Source organism: Phocoena phocoena, chromosome 5, assembly GCF_963924675.1.
Source record: "Phocoena phocoena chromosome 5, mPhoPho1.1, whole genome shotgun sequence".
NCBI classification, from domain to species: domain Eukaryota; kingdom Metazoa; phylum Chordata; class Mammalia; order Artiodactyla; family Phocoenidae; genus Phocoena; species Phocoena phocoena.
This window is the reverse complement of record NC_089223.1, coordinates 30767784-30795524: the sequence shown is the minus strand read 5'-3', so window position 1 is coordinate 30795524 and position 27741 is coordinate 30767784. Positions and strand designations below refer to the sequence as shown.

At 47.9% G+C, this 27741-nt stretch overlaps 1 protein-coding gene across 1 annotated transcript in view; it reads right to left on the bottom strand.

Annotated features, from left to right (window-relative positions):
• Nucleotides 1-283: 283 nt before the first annotated feature.
• FHIP1A (FHF complex subunit HOOK interacting protein 1A) overlaps nt 284-27741 on the bottom strand; it is a 101789-nt gene continuing 74331 nt past the window's right edge. Inside the window, exons 7-11 of the mRNA XM_065878271.1 lie at nt 18356-18546; nt 13595-14737; nt 6747-6925; nt 6352-6490; nt 284-537 (exon numbers count right to left, since the gene is read on the bottom strand). Of these exons, the coding sequence (XP_065734343.1) occupies nt 284-537; nt 6352-6490; nt 6747-6925; nt 13595-14737; nt 18356-18546 (1906 nt within the window). The remainder of the gene's footprint in view (nt 538-6351; nt 6491-6746; nt 6926-13594; nt 14738-18355; nt 18547-27741) is intronic.

The window sequence follows — 27741 nt, the reverse complement described above, 5'->3', positions numbered from 1 at the left end:
CGCTGGGTGTGATCTAAGCTGCAAGCTGAGTGACTCCGAGGGATGGGAGAATAAGGACCAAGAACTCTGAGGAGGAAAAACTGAGCCAAGACTTAGATTCTAGGGGGTACAAGGTGGGAAGATCCGGCTGGGGAGAGGAGGCACACAGAAAACCCCCCTCCCCACGTATCAAGTATCGTCAGGAAGTCTCAAAGTAGAGGTGTCTGTAAGCAGCTTTGCATTTAACGTTCAGTCACGCACTAAAACCTTAAAAAAACAAGAACCTCTATTTGAAAAGAAAAAGCTAACAGTAGCTGTCATCCGAGTCGCCCAGGATCTTGCAGCAGAGAATGGAGTGTTCCTGGGCCAAGGCAGCCAGCTCCTTCAGGAACTCGGGGAAGAGGGCGGCCGCCAGCATGGTGTCCCGCACGGGCGGGGGCAGGCTGGGGGGCACCCCGGCCACCTTGGCTCTGTTTGTCAGGAAGGGCTGAAGCACTCGTGGGGGGCCATCCAGAAAACTCCGGCCGCTCCCTGTCCTGGAGGCGTCCTGAACGGGATCTGAAACTAGAAGGAAGACAGCCATGGTGATCCTCCAGAGCCCTTTCCGCCCACCCCTTAAATGAAGTGTGTGTGTTGGGGGGTGTGGAGTGGAGTGTCTCGTGCGGGTTCAGCTCCCGCTCTGACTGGAGTCTCAAGACACGGCCCCCAGTCCCCACCTCACACCACTCTGAGACACACGGATCTGCCCAGATCAGCTCCAGCACTGGGCATGTGACATGAGAGTTTGATCCCAAATCCTGTAGGAGGGCCTTCATGTAGAAACTGTGGCAAGAATATAGGTTTATCAAGAACCCTCCCCGCCCAGGGCCTGGCGAGGGGGGAGAAGGAAAAAGGCACGTCCTGCGGCCGCGTCAACCAAGTGAGGACACAGGTCACTGCGACGGTTATTTAGGGGTGTCCAGGGGCTCCACCTGTTCTCCCGGCCTCCCAGGGTCGGGGTGACCGTCCGCCCTTTGCCAGCTGAGCCCTGACCACCCGGCAGAGCTGCAGGAGGCCACCTGGGTTACACACACCACACCCTGCCATCCGCAGCCCAGGCTCCAGCCTCCTGGGCTCCCTGCTGACCCCCAGCCCCTTCTGGCCAGGACTTCCAGCCTTTGTGGAGAATAGAATGGAAGAAGGCTTTTAAAGGCTGGAAATAACGGAGAGGAAGCTGGGTGCTGACAGACCAGACTGGGAACTTCCCGCCACCGTGGGCAGCTCATGGCAGCAAGTGGCTTGGACCTTCCATTCAAGGAAGGTTTCCAGGAGTTTCGATTTCAGTTTCAAAAATGTAGGTCTAAGATGCTATGAACCAAACTTCAACATACCCAAGTGATTTGCATTTTCATATCAGATCAGTTTTACCAATTAAAATGGTTCAACTTTCTCTACTATTTAATTCCTGAAGCTCTCCGGCCTTCACAGTGACAGGAATTATTTATGCCTTCTTCTGCCCCCAACTCAAACAGACTCATTACTCCTTATAAATCATCATATTCAAGCTCTTCATTATTTTGGCTGCTTTTTAGAATTCAGTCCCATTTTTCAACACTCTTCTCAGAGTGTCGCTTAACTGTGGTACTAAAAATTCTTGACATTTATAGTACTTTCCACATCTCACTACTATCGTCGTTAGTGTTAAAAAAAAAAAAAACTTCCGCTTTACTGCTTCAAATATCCTTTTAGGTTAAAGCTTATCACAGTTCATGCCATAAAGAACTGGAGAAGTTGTTGAGAATCTGCTGCTACCTTTCAGCAGAAACTCACAATGTGTCTTGACAACAGAGTGAGGACGAAAGTGTTGACCTCCCTGAGCACACTGCCACCCTTGGGGGACCACGCCTGAGTATCTCCACCCCAGCCCTCCAGCACTGCGGCACCCGGCTCTCCAAAGGGCCCAGCGAGGCTCACTGAGGAAGCTGGGCTGATGCCGCGGGGGATGGGACACTCCGGGCACCAGCCCCAGAGCCACACTGCTCGTGCTGGTTCCCCCACCTGGCATTCCCTTGCCCGTGTCTGCACACCTAAACCTCACCAGGCTTAGACTCTGCCACTTACTGGCTGAGTGACACCAGGCAAGTTGCTTTACCTCTCTGTACTTAATGTCCTCATCTGTCAAAATCTCACGGCTGTAAGGATTAAGTGAGTCAATAGGTATGATGTACACAAGGACCTCTTGGTAAGTGTCAGCCATCACACCACCGTCAATTCAGCCGTCACTGACTTTACAGACCACTCCCATTTCCTGCCCTGGAAGTGATCCCCTGCTCTAGCCTCCCACTCATTTTATTTACCAACTGGGGCTTGCAGTGCCCTTCAGACTTGCGTCGCTGTTTATGCTCTTTCTCCTCTACCAGACTTCCAGGTTTCTGAGAGCTGAGCCCCTAAACGACGTGTCCCTCATGGCCCCTAACACGCTTCCTCATCCACAGAAGAAGCTAATAAACATCATTTGCTGAATGAACGAGGGAAGGGACCGACCAACGTCAGGTCCTCCCTATACCTGATCTTACTGGAGCTGGTTCATTTCCTCATCTCCCGTCTTCCTCTTTCAAATTCACTCCTCTTTTCCCCCAGAAGGGCTTTTGTGGATCATTTATCCAGCTCGATCCATGAATTTAAAAAGCGTCATCGCTTAGGCTCATTTACCTAGTTTGAATCTAAGAATCAACACTGTCTTCGCTAATGAAGGCAGGCGGGCGCCCAGGGAGGGAGACGGAGGGCCAGCAGGGAAGTCCTGGTGGTGGTTCTGTCCCGTCAGCGTGGGACTGGCCCTTCCGTGAGTCAGACTCAACTCAAAAACAAGGAGACCCGAGTTATGGTCCCTGCCTGGCAACTAGCTAATCATATAACGTCTCAGTTTCCTTTTCCACAAGATGGAGATAATACCTACCTGGTCCCCTTCGAGAATTAGAGATCAGTGAAAGGACTCTGAATACAGCTAAATACTAGAAAATACCACCTCTGTAGTTTGAGGGGAAAATGAAAAGACTGGCAAGTAGCTGAGCCTCAGAGACCAATAGTCTCAAGAGTGACAATGTGACAGGAGCACAGGAAGTCCACCCGGACTTCTCCTTCTTTTGGAAGCGTTAGGCTGGTCTCACCAGGGCCTGCGTGACGGAGCAGCTCGGGCTGCGGGCGTCCATCGTAAAAGGGCCCAGGGCACGGCTGCAGCGCCCGGTGCAGAGGCAGGGAGGAGGGAAGTATAAGTAAACGTCAGAACCGGGAGTGGTTTCCTGAAATGTTGCCCTGGGTCTGAAAAGCCACAACAAAGGGTTTTCACGATACTACTGGGAAGACTTGAGAAGTTAGGAGAGAAATCCGTTACCCCTCACCTCCCTGTCAGCGGCATCAGAGAAGGCGCACAGCGCACGGACATGGACACCCCAGTACGTGGGGCCTCTTACAGGACTCTAATCACTCATTGCTCTGTGTCCCGGTGAGAATAGGGCTCCCAGATTCATCTCATTTATAGGCAATCACATCACACGCAAGGCTTCAGCTTTGTACAACGGGACGGAGACCTTTGTCATTCTGAGTTGAGAGATTTTTGAAGTTGAGGGCAGGGTGTCACTTTGCTAACCTGAACGAAGTTAGGAGGTTAATCTGAAAAATTCCATCAAACAGAAGTCCTCGATCCTGAGAGTAGCTTTCTACAAGTCAATGTCCCCTGAGAGTCACAGACCTTGGAAATCATCCCCCACAGCTGCCTAACTGACCACCTTACGCAGTGGGAACAAGACCCCCCTGGGCACATATCTGGCAGCCGCCACCATCAGTGTGAGGCCAGGACAGAGCACAAGGCATGCTCACCTGCATCGTGCAGGTCAAGGAGGCCGGTCAGGGTGTGTAGGCACCCGAGCTTAGTGATCCTGGCTGACCACCCGGGCCTCTAACTTCAGCTTCCTTCTATGAAAATGAAGCTAACAGCACCTTTCTTGCCCATTGCACAGTGCTATTTGAAAAGTAAAACTGTCGGGGAAAGCACTTTACAAAGTGCAAGATACAAGTGAAGACCAAGCCCAGAGTGCAGTGTGGGGAGACGCAAGTCACCTTCTGTCTGGAAGACTGCAAGAACTGCCATAATCCCTTGCAGCTCTTCCCATCAAGAGGCGGGGGGTCTGCTCCACTCCTGCACCTGGGCTGACCAGTGGTTTGGCCAACAGAATACAGCAGAATCGACCCAGTGGAGTCCCGAGCTGGCGCCTCAAGAGACTGCGTGTGCTCAGGCTCTCACTCTTGCAACCCTACAGCCATGAAGCTGCCAAGCCAGGGCTAACCTGCTGGATGACGAGAAACGCGGACCCCATCACCACGGCCAGCAGCCACCCCTGTGAGCCGGGCCATCCTAGATGCTCAGCCGCCCACTGACGTCAGCCCCCGAGCGAGTCCTGCCAGCATCAGCCATGCCCGCCTGGGCCAGCAGATCCCCCAGGCAACCACACAGACTCAAGAGCACACATGATGGCTTTGTCTTGAGCCCCTGAGCTTTTGTGGTAGTCTGTTAACACACAAAAGCTAGCTGAGGCACTGTCTCTCGCAGGGTGAGTCACACGGCGTGCCCCCTGCTCAGAAGGGACAAGCCAACAGGCCGACTGTCCACGGGGCTAGGAGAGGCCACGTGGGGCCCGCAGGCCACCTTCCCACAGACGTGGGCGCTCCTCCCCTCCAGAGATGGCCTGCCTGCTCTCATCCAGGGCCAAGGCTAGAAGCTGCCCCTCATTTCACCAGTGACACAGGGCCCCCCTTTCTTTCAAAGTGTGCCTTGCGGTGTCCTAATGCCCTTCACACCCCGAGTCCTACAGCCAGAAAGGACTCGAGAGATGGAAGACAAACCCTTCACTTAAGAGTCGAGGAGAGACTTCCCTGGTGGTACAGTGGTTAAGAATCCGCCTGCCAATGCAGGGGACACGGGTTCGAGCCCTGGTCCAGGAAGATCCCACATGCCACGGAGCAACTAAGCCTGTGCACCACAACTACTGAGCTCGCGTGCCACAGTTACTGAAGCCCACGCACCTAGAGCCCGTGCTCTGCGACAAGAGAAGCCACCGAATGAGAAGCCCGCACACCGCAATGAAGGGTAGCCCCCGCTCGATGCAACTAGGGAAAGTCCGGACACAGCAGTGAAGACCCAATGCAGCCAAAAATAAATAAATAAAATTAAAAAAAAAAAAGGGCTTCCCGGGTGGCGCAGTGGTTGAGAGTCTGCCTGCCGATGCAGGGGACGCGGGTTCGTGCCCTGGTGCGGGAAGATCCCACATGCCGCGGAGCGGCTGGGCCCGTGAGCCATGGCCGCTGAACTTGCGCGTCCAGAGCCTGTGCTCCGCAACGGGAGAGGCCACAACAGTGAGAGGCCCGTGTACCGCAAAAAAAAAAAAAAAAGTCGAGGAGCACGAAGCCCAGTGAGGCCAAGTGACCGAGATCAAACAGCTACACAGAGGCAAGGTCATGCCTTCACAGGGCTGGGGTTTTTTCAGCTTCCCTCAAAGGCTTAACACTGCCCCAAGTTACACTTGTGCCTCTCACTCCAAATCGTGTTTCCCATCACATGCTTTAGCCCCGGACCAAGAGCCCTGCTGTCTCCACTGTTCGCCTGCCACAAAGCAGCCTGGCTTGTCCAGGGGAGGTGAGCAAAAGCCAGCGCAACGTGGGCCGTTCCCTGGCCTGCCCTCTCACCGAGGCTGAGGCCACAGCTCAGGAGACAGCTGGCGTCAAACTTGCGCTAGCAGAGCCCACCCGAGGCCAGGCAGCCCCGTCCCCAGGCCTGGCCGCCGGCAGGGTCCTCAGGCTCCGGTCGGCGGCCGCCCCCCGCCCCCCGCCCACTTGGCCAGGCCTCCTGAGCCGATGGAAGGCGCTCTCAGGAGGGCTAAGGGGTGCATAAACTTTACTGCTCTTTACTGCTCCAAGGGAGTGGTTTTTACCTTCCAGAGCCTAAAGCACATTCATTTGGGGCCCGAGAGTATCTGGAAACATAATAAAGAGAACGGATGCCCTCCTTAGGGTAGGACCGGCCAAAAAACGGCTCCGGGTGTGCACATAACGCTCCCTTCTGGCCCACACGAGCTAAGTTATTTATTCTAGCGGCAGTCCCCACATCACTCCTGCCCTGCACTACCCGGTTAGGAAAGCAAATGCCCCGCGAGACCCTCCAAACTGGGACCGGGCCGGGTGCGGCAGGGTAGACTTTCCTTTGGGTTTAAGGACGCTCAGGGGAGGCTCTTCCCTGCTGCTTAAAAATGGAAATCTATTTAGATGCTTTTAGGGTCCAGGAGCTGAGGCAGCACCTGTGATTCCAAGTCGGGAAGCTGCGGAAAGGGAAGAGCGGCTGACCTTTGGTGGGTGCCTCAGGGCTCGGGTCGGACAGGTCCACGCGGAAGAGCAGGTACTGCTGGGCTTGGATGAGGAGGCCCGGGAAGTCTCTCTCCCCAGAGGCGAACTGCTCAATCTTGTTCTTCACAGATGCGAGGACCTGTCAAAAGCAGCACTAATGACGCTACCGCCTCAGCACAGACTTCCACCCTGCATCAGGACATCTGTCAGGCAGAGGCCCCGCCGCAGGGTTTTAACCGCCTGGGTGTTCTGGGGAGGGCCCTCTCGAAACGTCAAGCCAAACGAAGCTTCTAAAGCTTCGCAGTTTGTCTAGACAAATCAACACAACCAGCATAACAGGTAACAGAAGGGGCAGGAGAGCAAATGAATGAGAACGGGGCGGGGCGGGGCGGTACCTGGTAGAGGGAGCGCACGCTGGGCTGGAAGACCATGTTGGTGTTGAGCAGGAAGGAGCGCAAGAGGGGCTGCGGGTAGCTGGCCAGCTGCGTGATGATGCCGATGAGCAGCAAATTCACGTGCAGCGAGTTCTCCAGCATGTTCTCCAGCTTGGACAGGACCACGCTGATGAACGGGCCTGTGGAAGGACACGAGGCTTCAGGGCCGGCTGGGGACACGGGCCATCTGTCCCGAAAACCGAGGAGCCGCCGGGGCCACCGGGTGCAAACCGAATTCAGACAAGTGCAGCCGACGCGGCCAGGTCGCCTCCTGCCTCAAAACCCAACCACAAGACACACCACCGCCACGAAAAGAAAACAGAAACACGGGCGTGGTAGCTAGTATTTTGACTCCCAGAGCAGTTTTAATACTTTGAAAATTATCACAGACCTTTAAAAAAACCAGATGACCAATAATTTAATTTTTAAAATCAAAATATACTTTTCATACTATTTCTGTATCTCCTGGGGCTGTCAGTGCTCAAAAACATGGCATTTATCATCCCGTGATGCTGCGTGCTGGAGGGCGTCCTGCAAACATTAGAGGCCATTAAAAGTTTTAGGGCTTCCCTGGTGGCGCAGTGGTTGAGAGTCCGCCTGCCAATGCAGGGGACACGGGTTCGTGCCCCGGTCCGGGAAGATCCCACATGCCGCGGAGCGGCTGGGCCCGTGAGCCATGGCCACTGAGCCTGCGCGTCCGGAGCCTGTGCTCCGCAACGGGAGAGGCCACAACAGTGAGAGGCCCGTGTACCGCAAAAAAAAAAAAAAAAAGTTTTAGTAACAAAAAAATCTTCGTGTCGTTAAAGAATAGCAAACACATATAACTATGTTTACCAAACAGCAGCACTGTGAACGGGGGACTGTCTGTCCCCCAAAAGCACCTGAGAAAGACTCTGTCTTGTCAGTGTCACAATGTGGAAGAACCAGAAGAGAAGATCAGAGGTAAAGGTGGGCATGGCTGTAATTTTAGAGCCATGCTTTAATTTTCAGGGGGAGGTGGGGATGAGAGGGAGAGAAGGGACTCAGTTTGGAGAGCTGGAGTTTGGTGTGTCCTAGGTTCCTTAAACAAGAAAATCCCTATCACTATAAAAGCAGTTTGTAAAACAACAATAGGCAAAAAGAAGCTGTGACTAATCTGGGTCACTAGAAAAATAATATGCTTTCTGTTTGTGTTCACTGAAGACAGGGAAAATCCAGGCAATAAATCTGGCATTACTAAAACTACTTGAAGATGTTTTCCATTTTCACCGTAACAGTGGTCCATTAAACAAAATCAATGAGAACTTTCTATTTCCCCCAGTGGAGCTATTGATGATGTCACTAAACCATGGCATATTTATGACAAAAGCACATAACCCTTGATAAATAAGCATGTCTTATGAAGATTTCACCAACATTAATATGAGTTTAACGAAAACATACTTCATCACAAGATGCTTCATTCAGAAGCCTTGGTTAGCGGAAGAGTTAAACCCTTTTTGTAAGAAAGCAGAAGCTGTCTGTGAGAAATGGGAACAGCAAACCACACCTGCAAGTAACAGGATAATGGCAATATTCCCGGTGCCACAAGCACAGAGGATGTCTTCTTAGGGGCCTGGGAACTCAGAAGAGACACTTTCCCTTTGTGTGCTGAGATTAGCCCCAACTTCCCCATCGTTAGGGGTCAGGGGCAGAGCTCCTGAGTCACTTTCCATGACACAGGAGGTCAATGAATTCTTTGAATAGAGAGCCCTTGCTTACAAAACTGGGAGAGTTTGCCAAACACATTCAGAAACTCTGGACTGGAACCCCATTTTGAAAGCAACTTGATGGGGTTCCATCAAGAACCTCGAAAATGTCACCGGTAGCCCTTCTTAATTCTAGTCTTCCAGGCAGACAGGGGAAGGCTGCTGCTATCCTCACTCCTCCACCCCAGACCCGGGCTTTCCCCGCAGTCCCTGGGGCTCAGCATCTATTCCCTTCCAGAGGAGTAGAGACAGGTGAATCAGGTGATACTTGGGTGGAAAGAGTCTCCTATAAAACCTGTCTCCTTAGTGGAGCCCTCAGCTTCTCTGCCATAGGCCCAGACTAGAGCTGGCCTCACCTGGCCATCCTACAAAAACGAAAGCTGCATGGTGCAGCGGCAGGGGACAAAGTCTACGGTCCATCACTACTGAGAGGGAGAAAAACACCCAGCCTGCCCCTGCGCCCTGTGAGAGTCAGGGTCATCGCTGTCTCGCTTGAACGACAGAATATTAGGTCAAGGTCAGCAGATTGTCATTATAATCCACTAAAAACATTAATTACAGCTTCTTAGGCGTGTGCAGTAAGAAACATATATTAAACACTTTCAAGTTCCTGTTTTATTCTTAGTTGCTTTCTAGCACTTAAAAAAACCTCCTTAGCAAAATGCAGTTGCTAGGGGAAACTGGCAAGCCGCTGAAAACGAGAAAAGTCAGCTACAATTCAGAAGGCTACAGGTGTGGGGGGGTGATGCTGGGTGTATTTTTTCCCCTTTTCATCCAGGAAGACAGATAAATTCCGCACCCATAAAATACTGAATTTTCAAAACAACTAATACTATGGCGTTTCCTTCTCTCCCCTCAAGCCCTCTTTTCCCTGCCTCAGTGGCCCCCCCACCCCAGCTCCCAGACTCCAAGGGGAGCTGCCATCACCCTGCACCTCAGCTCTGCGGAGTCCACACTGGAACATCTCCCAAACGTGGACCGCCACCTCCTCTCTGCCTGACGCCAGAGACACCTCATTTCTTGTCTGGACTTCAGCAACGGTTTTTCTATTTTAATAAAGACTAAAATGATTTAAAATTTCTCTGCTTCAAGCAGCATAGGAATATAAAGAACAGGCCTCCTCCCTGGAGGCAACCCATGTTAACAGATCCAAGTGTATTCTTCCAGAAATGTTTCACATACGTAATAAGTACTAATAACTGAATTATCATTCAGAACATTTATTAATCACTTATTATGTGCCAGGCAGTGTTCTAAGCACTCTTAAAGTATCAACTTAAATATTCACAACAACCCTACAAAGTGTGCTTATTATTTATCCACATTTAAAGATGACCAGAATGCCAAGTACACAGTTAGTAAATGGAGTCACAATTTTAATTCAGACCATCTGTTTCCAGTGCCAGGACTCTTAACTGACACACTATCCTGCCTCCCAGGGTGTGTGTGTGTGTGTGTGTGTGTGTGTGTGTGTGTGTGTGTGTGTGTGTGTGTGTGTGTATCTCCTGGTATTTTTTTTAAAACAAATGATAAAATGACAACACTGTCTACACACCGTTCAGCCCCTTGCTTTTCCACTGCACAACAGCTCCCAGAGACCGTCCCACATCAGCACACAGAACTGTCTCATTCAATTCACAAGGTATTTGGTTGCCATGGGTGTTGCATTAGCAACACAGTCCCCTACTGGTGGACATATAGGTTATTTCTAGTCTCTTTCTATTATAAACAACGCTGCAGTGAACATCTTTGTGTACACATCTCAGCACATCCATGTGAGCACAGCTGTGAAAATGTTCCTAGAAACATTACTGGTGCATTTCAAATCCTGATATGATGACAAGTCTCTTACTTTGATCTTCCTGGCACCAACCTCTCCTCACTCCAGTGCTCTCTCCCCACTCTCCAAGGCTGGCCTTTCCAAACACGGATCTGGTCACATCATTTGCCAACTCTGATAATTCCAGGGCATCTTCAGTGCCAGGAGCACAAGGCCCCCATTCCTCAGCGTGGTCCAAAGGCCCTCCTGGGCCGGCATCAACCAATTTTGTGGATTCCTCTCTACCCCCCAAGACCCATGCCTTGTCACCCCCATGTGCTGTCAGGCTCCTTTTCCTTGCCTGTTGTTTCCTCTGCCTGGACTGTCATTCTCAGCTCCTTTTACCCAGAAGCTTCTGTTCACTGTGCCCCTCCTCTGTGAAGCCTTTCCCACTCCCCACACAGGGCTCCCATAGGATTTGGATACAATGACTAACACATTTCTCACTAAGAGAGTATAGTTCTTTATTGACGTCTCTTCTGAAAGTCTACAAATCCCTTCATTTTTGTGTCCTTAGTACCTAGCACAGAACCTGCCAACTATTAGGGGATCAATAAAAGATTGCTGACTTCATGAATAAATAAAATTAATTAGATAAATGAAATGCAATGCTTTGATTTTGCTGAGAAGCAAATTCATTTCAGTGGAAATCAGGATTCCATGGAGAGAGGGAAGTTAAGCAAATGCTGCAGAACTCAGAAGTTTAGACACTACAAAGTTCACAAACGTGGAAAGAGAAACGACATTTCCTGAAGCTGTGTACAAGCTTCAATGGAGGAAACAGGCAACGTTTTAGTTAAAATTACCTATACGTACCCAAATCTCAGGTTATGTTTTGGCGGTGTTCAGGTGTATCATATTCAAAATATTGTTATTTTATAGGTGGTGTATTAGTTGTTTTTTTTTTTGCCCTAAGCTATACTTTATGTCCTCAATTTGCATATTGCCCAGGGATGAAGCCCCTTGTATAGGCTGGCATTCTAAAGAACAATCTTCATTAGCAGTGGGTAGTCCTGATGTCTTGGAGAACACTGCAGACAAAGCAGGATTCCTGCTGGGGGAGAGTAAATGCGGCAGCCCTAGGGCAGAGTTGGGACTGAGCTAGGCTACTCTGCCCTCTTCCTCCCACCAAGCTCTCCCCCCCCTCCCCTTATCAACTGGGAAGAGCCAGATTATCTAATCCTTTTTACTTATGATTGACTGATTGAATTTTAATTAAAACCCATTCACACTGAAATGTTATCTCGGCTAGAACCTCAAGCCTTTTAATTGTGGAATTAAAAGCTTTCTCCCTGTTTAAATAAATTTTCAGGCATCCGTAAACAGATGAATAAAAGTTGGAGGAGGGCGGAAGAGCTCCTTGAGATCACGTTAAGCCTGCCTGGCTGGACCCAAAGATGCTGTGACTTCGTGTATTTTGGGTGATCCAAGGAGGCGGGAGCATGATCTCCGCCCACCGAGCTGCCCCCTGCTGGCCAGGGAAGGACAAGCCTCAGCTGAGGCTGCTGGAGGCTGCCTGTGGTAACAGTCATGACACGGCCCACCACCCCAGCTCAGGATCACATTTGGTCCTCCCCGAGTTAGGGCACCAAGGCCACATGGCTGGAAGCGCCAGAGCCAGGAGTCCCCACAGGCGTGACTGCAAGGCCAGTCTGTCCCGCTAAGATGTTGGCTCCTTAGGACCCTCTCCTCTAACTGAACACCATTCAGGGGTCCCACCCCAGCTGTCCCTGAGCCTGAGGACCCCTCCTCTGAGCCAGGTCCCTCTGTACCACGATTTGCAGATTTCAGATTTTGTAACAGAGCAGGACCCTGTGGGGCCTTCCCAGGACAGACCCCATCCCCCCACCCCCGCCATGTCCTCCACCTGCCTCTTGCCTGCAGAAAAATTTTAGCCAAAGAATAAATTTAATCAGAGAAATGAGAAACTAAAAAAGCAAAGGAAAATAGTCAAGCAAGACAAAATACTAACAGTCTAGCCATGAAACCAAGTCAAGGCCCTTTAGTTCCTCCTCAAGGGCTGTAGAGAATATTCTGAGCCATATCCTTGGAGCTGTTTTGTAGATACTGAAACCCTCACCAGGTGGAAGAAGTGAACTACACAATGACCTGACTGTATCCCTGACATAAGCTGCTGCAGTTCTAAGAACGGGCCACAGAGAAATGGGAACAAACCGACCCTGGAACTGAAGAGTAACTGTACTTAAAACAATCGAGATGACGATGCTGGTCAGACCACTGCGTGACTCATTTCAAGATGGCTGTCCGAGCTGACTGTGCTGTTTCTGCAGGGAGCCCCCTCCCTCCGCCTATACACCCCTGAAGCTCCCCTTTAAAAGCTCCTGCCCCCGATCGGCATTGGGGAATTGGCTTTTGGTCACGAGTCCACCTTCTTCCCAGGTTGCCGGCCTCCTGAATACAGCAATCTTTCTTTTCCTACCGACAAGTACTGGCTTTGAAGCAGCGAGCAGCCAAACCTGAGTTCAGTGACGATTTTACTTGGGTAATAATTTAACGATAATAATTCTATCATAATTCCTAACCTCAATCCACTTACCTGATACCCCATCCTACCCCTTTGCCTCGTCCGTGATTTCTACCTGCTGTTAGGGGTTTATCACTGGAACACAGCCACTCTCTAGCACAGTGATGAGTTTATGTGGGTCTACTCATTTTTGGATGAAGATTTTGTGATTAACTGAAATGAGCTCCCAGGCCCAGGCAAAGGCACGACGAACCCCAATGGCTTCTGCTGTGTGTACACAGCCACATTGATTCAAGGGGTATTCTGAGTACCTACTATGTGCTCTCTCCACTGTTCAGCACCAGGGATAGAGCAGAGAACAAGCCAACACCTGTGCCCTCAGGAAGCACACATGCCAGTGGGGGAAACTGTAATTTTTTTTTTAAATACACATAAAAGCAAATGCTAAGGAGAAAAATAAATTAGGCTAGAGGAAATGAGGCTATTAAATGATGAGACTGGATTTCTTGTGTGGTTTAGTCAGTCCTACTACTTTATCAAAGGCATATCAAGGGAAGTTACTCAATGGCAAAATGTAACCTCTAATTTGCTGGGGGGAAAAAAAAACAAACGACAGAATAAGATAAAAATAAAACCACCCCTCCCTGCTGCTTACAAAAATATTCCACCCCTCTGGTAGGTAAACTGATAAGGCTCCTTACCTGCACCTTCCTCACTCTCCGGGTGCAATACGTACAAGCGCTTTCAAAAGCAGAAACCACAAAGCAATTAGCGTCACCTGTGAATGGGGTGCTCTGAGTCCTCGCGGGACGGTGACCGGCAAAGGCAGCCTCATCTCTCGCTCCAAACGGGGACGGCGGGGTCTCTGCGGCAGGAGCCTCAGCTATGAAAGAGTCAAAGTCATCCCCTTCCCCTTCTGGTTCCTTCTTCCCCTCTTCTTCTTCTCCTCTGCTCTCATTTTCCTCCTCTTTGGGCTCCTTTGTAAGAAGCAACGGATCAGGAGAGGAGAAACTCTGCTCCATCAAGCCCTCGGTGCTGGAACCCAGTTCTTTAATGATTTGGTCATACTGGGCAATGAAATCTTCACCCTCGGGGTTAGTCACTGTCAGGCGTGCACCGTGCTCTGCCTCGGGGTTGGGGGCCGCTAACTCGGGGCTTGATTCCAGGGCGACTTCGGGCTCGTTCTCTCCTTCTGGTTCCTTGGACACACCGTGAAACACGTTTGAATCGTCCCTACCATGTTCCTCCTCTGACTCTGTCTCTGGCTGAGGGCCGGGCAGGGGGCCGTTGCTCACGGGGGGATCCTGGACCTGGGTCTGGGCTTGGGTTGGGGGCCTCGCGGCATCCTGCCGTGAACCGCTGGTGTCCTCAGCATCCTTCTCAGCACACAACCTGTACACCATCACGTCATCCTGGAAGTCGGACTCTTCGATGTAGGCCCCTTTGAAGAGCAGGATGGCGTTCTTCTTCATCTCCTGGATGTGTCTGGGAGGATCCACGGGGACCGGGGGGCCCGAGTTCTCTGCATCCTCATACGGCCCAGGGCAGCCCCCACCCACCCCCGAGGAGATCCCGGTGTCGTAGCTGTCGTCCCACTCCAGCTCCGTGTGGCTCTTCTCCTTTCTGGGAGCCAGCTGGGGCCCCGTCGTCCTGGGGACCTGCTGTGGGAGGCTGAGCACAGGGTAGGTGGCGCTGGGAGCCCTCTCCTCGGGCGGGCCCAGCAGAGCCGGGCAAAGCGCCTCGGGGTCGGGGGAGTCTCCATCGTACAGGGCGGACCACACGTGGCAATCCCGTATGCAGCGGAGGATGTTGGTGTGGGCCTCCCAGAGGTACTGCAGGTAGCTGATGTCCAAGGCTTTGCCGTACTCCACGATGCAGGCCGACGGCGAGAACGTCTCGGCGGGCAGCTGCTCCGAGGGCCCTGCCCCGGGAGACACACAAGTCAGAACCGGGCAGGGGGACACAGGCAATGGATGGGAATGCAACTCATCCGGCTGCCGAGGCTTTGTCCCACCAGCTACTTTGGTTCTAATAATTTCTGATTAAATGATTTCCAGACAATAAAAAAAAGTTAGATTTTAATAGGGAAAAATAAGAATAGAAACTCTATCCTCATAGAACATACAAAACCAATCTGGCTGGTCAGATACCTGCCATCACCAACAGAAGTCTGTTACTTGGTATCAGTCTTCAGAGAAACGTGAGCTAATGAAGGCAACCTCTCAAGTTGTTGGGAGTGAGACAGGCTGGGACCTGGGACCCTTTGCTGCAGTGCTGCAGTGCTTGCACCTGGACACACCTCTCCTCAAGCAACAAAATACAAAGAAACTGTATGGGACTAAAACTAACCACGTGCACGCGCAGTTGGGGCAAATTCTGGACCCAAAAGATACAAAGAGAGCAAAAAACCCAACTGCCACTTTTGAAGAGCGTGGAGCAAAAACAGGGTGTCAGGAGCAACAGCAGGGTACTGCACATGCCCCCTGCACACACCACCACCTAAGGGGTGGGCGAAACACCTAAGCCAGCCCTCCTGCCTGACCCCTGGCCCCGCACTTACCCTCACCCCGTATAAGGAGCAAGCTGGGCCTCCACTCAGGGAGCCAGCAAGCAAGGGAATCTGTTGTTTGCTCTCCCTCCCGCCCGTGCTCCAGCAGGGGATCCAATAAAGCCTCACCTGGATTTCTTGTCTGGCCTCTAGTCAACTTCTATTGATTGGGGAAGGCCAAGATCCCTGGTCGGTAACGGGAGGATTAAGTTAGGTAATATATCCAATATAGTACCTGCCACTGAGTAGGCAATTAAGAAGATTTTGACTTTGATTCTAAAGTGGAAAGCCTATATAATCCATGAATTTGGGAAACAGATTTTCTCTAGAAAACCCTGGGTTTTTCGAAAAGGCTGTTCATTCATTCTGCCTTCCTGGGAATTACTGGGAATTATATGTACCAAACAGTGACTTAAGATAAAGTCATATTCACTCCCAAAATAGCCCTTTTAACCTAAGAATGATACCCTGACTACCTTTGATGTTAAAAGCTCTCAACCGTGTAACTGAAATAGGTATGAAGACATCTGCATTTAAGTTTACATTTTCCTTTAGGGAAAAAAAAAAAGAACTCAGACAAGGGAAAACACAAACTCTACCATTTCTTAAATGTCTACTACATGGCAGGTGCTTTCTCAGTCAGTGCTATCTAATTTAATCCTCACAACAACCCTACATGGAGATACTATTTTCTCCATTTACAGATGAAGAAATTTAGGCTCAGAGACAATGATCACCCAACAAGTCAGTGGCAGAGCCAGAAATCAAGCAAAAGTTGTCTTACGTCAACCTCTCTCCTTTTTTCGTTCCATGCCACACCTTTCAACCCTATTCATTGTCTAAATCTCTACCTGACTGGGCCACAAGTGAACCTTTAAGAATACACATTTTCACATCGTTACGGTGGACATAATCCATTTTTTACAGCTCTACTTTTAAAAGTTTACCTCTTATCCACTTTGACTACTGATAATATTTATTTAGCACTTACTACACACTAGGTACTTTTCTAACAGCTTTGTATGTCCTACATCACTTATTCTTGGAACAACCCTTTGAGGAAAGCAGATGAGGAAAAAATCTTAGAAAGATCAAGTAGTTTGCTCAAGGAAGGAGCAGAGCTGAGATTCAGAATCCTAGCTCTTAACTACCACACAAAAATCACATTATCTATCTACCCACCTACCTACCTGTGTAACCACCTATCCATCAGGGCACTTAGCCACCGTAAGGCAACCTCAGAGAGAGGAGAGCGGAAAGAAATGGAATTTGGAATCAGAGGACCTGTGTCCTCTGTGTAACCTTAAATAAATCAATCCCTCACTCTGAGTCTATTTCTTCATCTACAAAATGGGAATACTGTCTTCAAAGGATTAAATGTGATGACACAGGGAAAGAACGTGGCGAGTTGCAGGCACTCAACCATCATATGTTTAACCTGAAATTTGAATTCTGCAGAAAGGTCAGCCACAGACTCATTCTTAAAACAACTTTTTTAGTAAACAAAAAAGACATCAATTTTTAACTACGCTTTTAAAAATGACAGTTGGGTAGGAAAATATAAGATATGCATACTAGTTTACCTAACAGGAAAATATACTGAAAGTACAGCTTGTTACACTGCCACATAAAGTATTAATTTCCACGATACACTGTATCTTTATTTAAAAACTAAGAATCAGTAAGACAACCTTAATTTCTAAGAATTGCATTTATACCAAATACGCTGATATTTTCTTAGTCAAGTAGCCCAGCTCTTAGACAAAATACTTTTTATCGAAGAGGACTAGAGCTGGGTGGACAGAATGACACTGTTTGGGGGGATATCAGAATATAGATTGGAAACACGGAAGTCAGCACGAGGTCGGGACCACTTCCTAGTGGTCACAGGACAGGCAGACCCCTCCTGAGCTGAAGGAGCCTTCTGGTCACCAAAGACACACAAACGCCCCTTTGCTGCCTGCCAGAGGGAGGGCCGTGGTTGACACGGGGGCCATTTAAATTTTACTTGAACAAGATCAGCTGTGGCTGGCAAACACCACAGGGTACTGTGGCTTCTGGGACAATAAATATTTATGAAAAAACCCCTCGTGATGTCAATCAAATGAATCATATACTTTTGCCCTATCAGACATTTCACATTTTAGAATGATATGTCATTGGCAGGCAAAAGCATCCACAAACGGGTCCCTTTGGAAATTAAAATAAGGGCTAATTCTGTCTTAGCTATAGCCACCTTCCACACCCTCAGCCCCATTTTGTTTAAATAGACACACGGGTACACTATTCATACTGGACTCTGAGGATGGCGCTAGGAAGCCTAGTTAAAATAAAGGTCTGGGAACACTGAGTAGGTAAGAGCTGGGTACATCAAGGAACACTGATTACCAAACGTCCAGAACTCTTTACAAAGCAGAAAAGGACCCCCAGGTGGTCAGTCAGAAAAGAAATGGGACTCACTGCATCATTCCCTGTCTACCTAGAGACAGACACATCCAAGGAGAGATGGAATTGGGCATCCTTTTGTTTAAAGATTATCCCTCGAGAGGTCCCTCCCCTGACAGGCTGGGACCTGGGACCCTTCGCTGCAGTGCCTGGACCTGGACAAACATCCCTTCCGCTCCTCCAGCAACAGAATACAAAGAAACTATAAGGGACTAAAAATAACTGTGTGCATTCACAGTTGGGGCAAACTATGAACAACAAGATACAAAAAGGCCAAAACTCAACTGCCACTTCTGAGGTGTCAGGGGCAAAAGCAGGGCCCTGCGAAGGATCCCCGGCCTGACCCACCAATTCGCACCCCCCTCACCCCACTTAAGGGACCAGCTCGCTCCACCTTGGGGAGCAAGCAGGGGAAGCTGTTTCTTGTTCTCCCGCCCTCGGGCTGTAACACGAGTCCCAATAAGGCCTTGCCTGAATTTCTCACCTGGCCTCTCTTCAATTTCTATTGATTAAAGGATCAAGGACCCAGGTCGGTAACACTCCTACCTGGACTCTCATGCGTGCACTTTGACCAGAGAATATAATCCCTCTCTTGGTTCCCAAGCGTCAGGGTGATCCCGCTGGAGCAGCAGACGGGGGTCAGGGCGAGCAGCCTGGCCGCAGAAACAGAGTAACAGTCTCTCTCCTTCACAGCCCACCTCTGACTCAACATCATGTGATTGCAAGGGATCAGATACCTGGAAAGTCAAAAAGGGCCAGCGTTCAGTGTCTGCAGGTCCGTTCCCAGTCCGCCACCGCCTAAGCCACGATCGTCACAGCCGGGGTGGCTCATCCTCTCCCCAGTCTCACTCCAGCCATCCCACCAGCCCCCAGGGCTCACTCCCGTGCTTAAAACTTGTCAAGGGCTTCTTTCTTCTGGCGCAGATTTAAGGGCCTTCACAATTTAACCTCCACAAACTTCCCCATCTTTTAATGGATCCGCTATCCCACTGTGCCTCCGGGCCTTTGCACCCACCCTAACTGTCCCCTGCAATGTGCTTTCCCCTCCCCCTGCCTGACAAATGCCTTGTCATCCTGCAAAGTCTGGCTTCAGTGTCCTCTTCTCCGGGAAGGCTTCTGGGCTTCCTACTCCAAGATGGAACTACCCTCTCCCTCCACTCTGTTCACAGCCTTCTACTAAGGCACTATTACTAGAATCACAATCATTTCGGTGTCTGCCTTCTCAACATAATGTGCTATCAGAGCAAGCACCTCCTTCAAGAGTTTTGTCTCATGATCCCGGAAACTCTGGCTCAGAGTCGGTACTGAGTGACAGCAGTTGCACACAAAGGCAAAGGGACCCGTCATGGTGCGAACCTCCTCTCATATTCTCGCGGGTGATCACGAGAACATGTTGTGCTACAGGTGTTCCATCACCAGTTCCAAAGGGTGGGTGTAAGGCAGGGGCAGGATGTCCCCACCCCACCAAGCAATCAATGGTCCAGACATGAAGGTGTCCTTCAGTTCTGCTCAGGCCTGACACTGGCTAGCCGGAGATGGCAGCGCACCCCACGGGTTAAGGGTTCGGTCCTACAAGGCTTCCCCTGACACCCCCAACACACACACACACTTCAGACGCCACTCACAAGTCCAGCTGTCACCTGTGCTTCCGACTAACCGGCTATACATCAGAGGTGCCAACGACCCCCCTCCTCCGGTTCGATTAATTTACTAGAGTGGCTCACGGAACTCAGAGACATTTTACTTACCAGGTCGCTGGTTTATTACGAAAGGCTATAACTCAGGAACAGCCAGATGCAGAGATGCACGGGGCAAGGGTGGGGAAAGGGCGTGGAGCTTCCATGCTCTCTCCAGGCTGTCTCTCTCCCAGCGTTCACCAACCCAGAGGCTCTCCAAACCCGACCGTGGCGGGGCTTTATGGAGGTTTCATTGTATAGTCATGGTTGACTGAATCACTGGCCATTAGCGATTAATTCAACCCTCTCCCCTCTCTGGATATCAGGGGGGTGGGACTCAAAAGAAAAAGGGCAAAGACCAAATATATACTTCTCCTTATAAAACACAACATTACAGTGGCCAAGGACTCACCGGGGAACACTGGGCCCGGTTTCACACAAAACACTTTTGGGTGGTGAGCAAAGCATCTCAGGATCATTTTATGAAGCTGGAGAGAAGAAAGCCTGGGCAATCATTTCTGACACACTTGGAGCACACTAGTGGGCTGTGTGGGTACAATAAAGTGTGTTTAAATGGCTTCCTTTCCTAACAGGGAGATAGACCATACTGTTTATTTAAACAAAGATGGCACAACTGGGATGGAGGCCTCACGGCCAGAGCCGAGTGCCCCATGTCTGTGCAGGAGCCAACGCCAGAGACCCCAAGCCTGTAGGCGAACAGCCACAATCTTCAATAAACCAGAGTGTTTTTGTTTCTGTATTTAGCTTCTGAGAGAGAGGCAGTACAGAGGAAAACAAGCTGTGATGACGGATTCAGTGAAAAAGATAAAAGTACAACTTCCAGGGCATGTCTTGAGGCCAGTAAACATTAAGCCATCTCCCGCAGCTCCTGTTGGTCCAAAAGAGGAAAACCTGTGTTTGCATTAATGACTGAGCCACTGCAAGTGCCTGAGTCAAGGAGGAAAAGAGATTTAATTCTCTTCAGAGCAGTTTACACTTAAGGTCTTAATAATGTCCATGGTATAAAATGACAAACTTGCCACTTAACCTTCTGTTCTCAAAAAATAAATCAAACCATGCCTCATTCAACCCAAACCTTAGCTAGGTGGCCAGGTAAGGGGGTCCCAGTCTCCCCTCCCCGCACTCATGGGCATACAACACTCACTTACACACACACACACACACACACACACACACACACACACACACACACACACGAGCCTAAATCCCTCTCCCTAAGATCCAGACACACCCCGCATGTCTGATGTGGCGGCATCTATTTGCATAAGTTCAGTTGCATGGGAGTCAAAGGTTCTAAAAACAAAAAGGAAAGATTGGAGCGGGGTGGGGGAAAAGAGGCCAGATCTGTTCTAATCCTTAGCCCAGCTCTGGGGACTTGTACCTGAGCCCTACTGCAGAAGAAACAGATCCTGTAGGTAGAAAATGAAGGACCTCTTTTCACGAGGATCTCTGTGAGCAGAGATGCTTTGTTGACCAAGAGTGAGGCAGAGGAGAGAGCCCTTCTCCCACCTGTCTGAAGCCAGCGCAGCTCTGGCCCCTAGAACACTCAAGGGGGCAGCGCCGCTCCAGCACCTGAGCGCCATCCCCGTCCCCAGCACTCTCAGGAGGGGCGGGGACACGGCAGGGACAGAGGGAAGGCAGCACCAACCGAAGGGGCTCAGCAGAGATGATGCTGCGGCAACTGTCATGATCATGAACACACGTAAGGCCCCTCCCTTGGGACCCCCCAGAAGTGACGGCTGACGCTTTGCAGGGGGCCAAGGTCTCACATGAGGAGTGGGGGTGAGAGCCAGGAAAACCCATCCTGTGGTTGTTGATGTGAACGCTTCTGCTCTCACAGGCGAGTGAGGCTCAGGGAAACTCAGATTACACAGGATTTTTTTTTTTTTCATGGTTGAGAAAAAAATTTTATTTATACAGCATACATATAAGTTAAAAAGTGGCAGAATGTTAACAGTTACTGAATCTAGATACAGAATACATGGGTGTTCGTTATACTATTCACTCAAATTTTCTACATATTAAAATATTTCATAATAAAAAACTGGAACATAATAAAATTAAAAGGGGCCTAAATGCAATGAGGTACCCAAGAACAGGTCCCTGAGACAAAAAAAAAAAAAATACATTAGTAGAAAAACTGGCGAAATCTGAATAAAGTCTGTACTATAGTTAATATTATTGTATTAATGGTAATTTCCTAGTAAATGTGCCATGGTTATATAAGATGTTAAGGGGAAGCTGGATAAAGGGAACTCCCTATACCACCTTTGCAAATTTTCTGTAAATCTAAAATTATTCCAAAATAAAAAGTTATTTTTAAAAGGGGGCAACTAGTATATAAAAGCTAGAAGTTTTCATTGATTGTTTTTTGACAGAATACATGAAATAGGACTACTTGTTAATAACGCTAGTCAGTCAATAAGGAAAATAAGTGATCAGTAACACAAAGCGTCTGACTGTAGGTCTTCCAAGAAAGGAAAAAGGACTAACAAACAAGAATACAGTGCTTTACCATGTACAGGCCTTTCACATACGTTCCATTTGCCCCTCACAACATCGCTGTGAGGTAGGCAGCACAGATATTATTCCCATTTAACAGATGAGGAAAGTGAATCTCAGAGCAATTAACTGATGTGCCCAAGGTTCTACAGTTAGTAACTAATTTGTATTCATATCAGTCTTTGGCCTAAAAATTCAGCACCCCACCTCCCCTCATACTTGCCTACCTACTTCATAGGGATAACGAAGATAAAATGAATTCAATGCTAGAAAAATACTTTGAGGGAAATAATTTTCCATGATGTATGGCTCATTCCCCTTCTTGTCCCAGCTTGTGCGTAAACACAGAATTTTATATTGCCTCTGTTCTGTGTTCAGCTAGGCAACTAAGTAAGACAGGGGAACAGTATGATCCTCTTTCAAGTTATATAAATTACAATCAGGGTAACTGCTATTATAGCAAGTTGAAAAACAACACAGAAAGGCCAATGTGCAACTACACAGGATTTATTGTACCCTTATTTTCATCATTAATTATTCAAGAAATAGACTGCTTCAATGCTTTTATATACTGCAGGAACTCAATGACTGCTTACAGCTCAAACAAAGCATATTTCATGATTTAAGTTGATATATGTAGATTTCTACTCTTCGTTTGAAGTACTAAAACAAAATGGAACAGTGGATCAAACCTGATAAAGCTATTTATCAAATATCACCAGTGGGTAGCTTGAAATTATATTAGAATAAAGAGTTACTGGGAATTTGCAACTCTGCAAACACATGCTTTCAGTAGAAACTAAGAACTTTCTTCTGAGTAAATCAAATAAAGGGAGATTCCCCCATAGGTTGAAGGAGGGGGTTCTATAAAATTGGAAATTGGAGAGTCAGTTCAAATGAATAACACCCCTGTATTCAAAGCAGTACTTCTACTACTGTGCCTTTAAAACGAAGGATTATCCCAGAGGGAAGAGTGGGAAAACCATACACTGACCCTCTGTCTCTCCATCATTTACACAGAAAGATTAGAAACAGAATAAAGTCAGAAGCTCCCCAAACGTCAAACATCAAATACACCACCATGTATAAAACAGACAGCTAGGGCTTCCATGGTGGCGCAGTGGTTAAGAGTCCACCTGCTGATGCAGGGGACACGGGTTCGTGCCCCAGTCCGGGAAGATCCCACATGCCGCGGAGCGGCTGGGCCCGTAAGCTATGGCCGCTGAGCCTACGCGTCCGGAGCCTGTGCTCCGCAACGGGAGAAGCCACAGCAGTGAGAGGCCTGTGTACTGCAAAAAAAAAAAAAACAACCAGATAGCTAGTGGGAACCTGTGGTATAGCACAGGGAGCTCAGCTCGGTGCTCTGTGATGAGCTAGATGGGTGGGATGGGAGGCAGGGGGAGGTCGGTCCAAGAGAGAGGGGATATATGTATACATATAGCTGATTCACTTCATTGTACAGCAGAAACTAACACAACATTGTAAAGTAATTATATTCCAATAAAAAAATAATAAAGTGGCTGTCGATAGCAGAAAAATCACTTAGGAATTTAGTACAGATGTCTGTCATCCAACTATCTTTTCATTTCAACTATATTTGCCTGGGGTGGGATTTTATTTAAATTCAGGAAGCAGTAAATATAACCAGAGACTAATAAATGGCTTTAGAGGCTCAGATTACTCAAAGCCATCCCAATACAGCAGGAAAAATATATTCCCCACATTGTCCTCCCTTTTTTCATTATTTCCCCAACCCTCTGCAACCCTGGGTCCATTTTCTATTTTATTGGATATTACTCATTGAAATAAATCACCATCACTTCTGAAACAATTCAGTGATAACCAATCAATAACAAAGGACACACGTTGCCTACTGCTACACTGACAATAAAGACAAACAAAACAAAGCAGTGAAGTATGATGAAGTAAGCAAGGTGCTTCTTAAGAGATGATGACAACCTCAGTAATGTACCAACAGGCAAAAATCTTAAAAGCAACCTTGGTGCATTTCAAAAAGCTCGTTTGTTTTTCAGAGATATTCTGGCTGTGTTTCTCCTATTCATCTTACTCTAGACTGGCATTTTCTCTCCCCTCTCCTCCAGACACCCGATGCCCACAGAAGATGGGAATGTTCCTGAAGAGAACAGGCAGCTTCTCTTCGAGCAAAACAGGCTCTATCTGAACACAACAGGCGAAGCAGTGCATAAACCTGACAAATGACCAGCACTTCTGAAAGAAACACCCCAACCAGAATATTCAGAAATGGCATTCAGGGTATTAAGCAATTACATGTTGCCTAAACTGGGAAACGCCAAGAACGTGCAGTTGATCTGTCACTTCACTGCTTGTCAGCATTTCCGGCCTGCCTTAGGCCTATCATAGGTCACATCCCTGGAGGTGGGCAATTTCTCCTTGGTTTTCTGCTCCCTTAAATAGCCGCTCTTTGGGGGGACCTCATTTCAACTTACTTTTCTAATATTTTGCTAAAGGAAATAAACAGATCAGTTACAAATGGATTATCACTTTGAAATGTCAATAATGAAGAGTATTTGCGTTGCAACAAAAATTGATGCAGTTTATTTACCATGGAGCAAATAACTTCATTAAAAGGATTCACATAATCTTCACTGCTCTCAGATCTACAAGTTTATCATATATATTTGAATAACTACAGTGGCAACAACAAAAAGGACAGGTTATAAATCTATTTTTTAGGTCCCTTAAAGTTTAAATGACTAGATAAATAAGGATTTTTCATTGACCTTGCTTTTGGTACAGATTCTAAATCAGAAAAGACATTGTTTTCATTACAGTAACCCCCCGCCCTTATCTGTGGAGGATACATTCCAAGACCCCCAGTGATGCCTGAAACCACGGGTAGTACTGAACCCTATATATATACTATGTTTTTTTCCTATACATACATACCTATGATAAAGTTTAATTTATAGATTAGGCTCAGTAAGAGATTAACAACAATAGCTACTAATAAAATAGAACAACTATAATAATACACTGTAATAAAAGTTATGTGAATGTGGTCTCTCTGTCTCTCAAAATACCTTAGTGTGCTGTACTCACCCTTCTTGTGATGATGTGAGATGATAAAATGCCTATGGGATGAGATGAAGTGAGGTGAACAATGTAGGCCTTGTGACGCAGGCTGCTATCGACCTTCTAACATGTAAAGGAGGACCATCTACTTAAGGTGATCCTGGATCACTGAGCCATGAGGATGTTGACGGCTGGATATCAGGGGCAGACGATGTCAATGGCTAGGGATCCTGGGTGGGACGGCGTGAGATTCCAACACAATACTCAGAACAGCGCACAATTTAGAACCTATGAACTGTTTATTTCTGGAATTTTCCATTTAATATTTTTGGACCACAGTTGACCTTGGGTAACTGAAACCTCAGAAAGTGAAACCGCGGGTAAGGGGGTTCTACTGTAGTTTAAAATGTATTTTCTAGAAAATTCCCCTCCCTTAAATTTGTGTAGTGCTTTACAGTGTTTCAAAACATTTTCACAGCTATCACCACAGTTGATCCTCCCCAAAATCTTACGGGATAGCAAATTCCAAAACCAGAATAGGTCAAGGGATCCTAACTGGATTCGTTACACCCCATCACTCCAGCCACCATTGTTCATAGCCTTGTTCTCATATTTTTAAATCTCATTATGTCTTTCTGCTGCAAATTTAGTAGTAACTTCTTCAATCTTTCTTCTAGTTCATTAATTCTCTCTTAATCTGTATCTCAAATACTATTTATACCAAACACTCCGTTTTTCATTTTGATAATTACAGTTTTTACTTCTAAAAACCCCAGTTGGTCTTCAGATCTGCCTGTCATTTTTGCTTGATTATCAAAATATCATTTTTATTTTAACAGAAAGTAACAAGTACTGGAGAGGAAGTGGAGAAACTGGAACCCTGTGCACTGTTGGTGGGCATGTAAAATGTGCAGCTGTTATGGAAAACAAAAAAAAATTTAAACAGAATAACCATATGATCCAGCAATTCCACTTCTGGACATATACACAAAAGAAGTGAAAGCAGCATCTTGAAGAGAGATATTTGTACCCCCATGTTCATAGCAGTGTTATTCACAACAGCCAAAATGGTAAGCAATCCAAGTGTCCAGTGGCTAAGATTCCATGCTCCCAATGCAGGGTGCCTAGGTTCGATCCCTGGTCAGGGAACTAGATCACATATGCTGCAACTAAAGATCCCACATGCCACAACGAAGATTCCACATGCCACAACTAAAATCCGGCACAGCCAAATAAATAAATAAATATTTCAGAGTGTCCATCGGCAGATAAATGGGTAAACAAAATGGAGTATAAATAACGTAACATTCTTCAGCCTTAAAAAGGAAGGGGATTCTGACACCTGCTGCAATATGAATGAACCTTGCAGACACTGTGCTAAGTGAAATAAGTCAGGCACAAAAAGACAAATACTGTATGAGGCAACTTACATGAGATACCTAGAACAGTCAAATTCACAGAGACAGAAAGTAGGACGGTGGCTGCCAGGGGCTGGGGGAGGGGAGAAACAGGGAGTTAGGGTTGAAGGCGTGCAGAGGGTTTGTTTTACAAGGTGAGAGCAGTTCTGGAGATGGATGGTGGCAACGGTTGTACAATATTGTGAACGCATTTAATACCACTGAACTGTACGGTTAAGATGGTAAATTATAGGTTCTGCGTATTTTACTACAATTGAAAACACTTGTTAAATGTGCGGGGCAATCAGCAGTTCAGAGGACAGAGACCAGGAAGCAGAGGCTCCCTGCGTGTCTACCACGTGCTGACCTCTGACCTCTGCACCCCCCCACCCCCACTCACTCTTCTCAGATTCCCCCAGGCAGCGCGACAGAATTAGAAATACAGGAAGTATTAAATAAAGGACAACTACTATTATTATAGTCTCACCATCATCCTCATTAAGGAAACAGAGAAGAAACTCAGGCTCAGAGCGCTGGACCCATGGTTACGCCCAGCACTCTTTCCAAGACTCCATTCAGAACCTGCGACCACGTGCCCTTCAGGTGCTTTCTGGGAAATGATGGGTCCTTACTCGCCCTGGAAGTCACAGCCCTGACTTTGGATGCCTAAGTATTTCAATCACAAGCTGATTTCTTCACCTTCATAAGGCACAGGTCTGGGTCTTAAAAGATGCTTTGACCAGTACCACCTCTGAGGACAGTTTTTACAACAAGTACCACCCTATGAGTAGACAAAGGCCACTGAACAGAAGTGTCCACCCCCTGGGCTCAGTCTCCCCTGGTGACCCAGAGCGGGGACTCCGGGCCAGGCTTCCAGGTCCACTGAAAAAGACAGCTGCTTTCCATGCCATCACAGAGGCAGCATTCAAGAATCTAACGTTTAAATATAATCAGGATTTACCCTTGCTGGAGGCAAAGTCTGGTTCTGGGCAGTAAAAAAGGCTATAATGAGTTGCTCTGATGGATTTCTTTCAGGCCTGCTAATGCACTGTCACATCAGTAGAGACTTGATGGGAAGCAAATGTAATCCTTTTAGGACAGATAACTAATGCTCTACCGGACTCCCCAGGGTGTTTCTTTATGAGCGGATTTATTCTTTACTAATGCCCTAAGATTAGTTACTGATGACCTGATCTAAACCCCTAAAAAGTCCAAAAGCTCTCTTTAAACTAAAAAAATTAATAGGTGATACTCTCCCATAAAAGAGTGAGTCCGTAAGGCC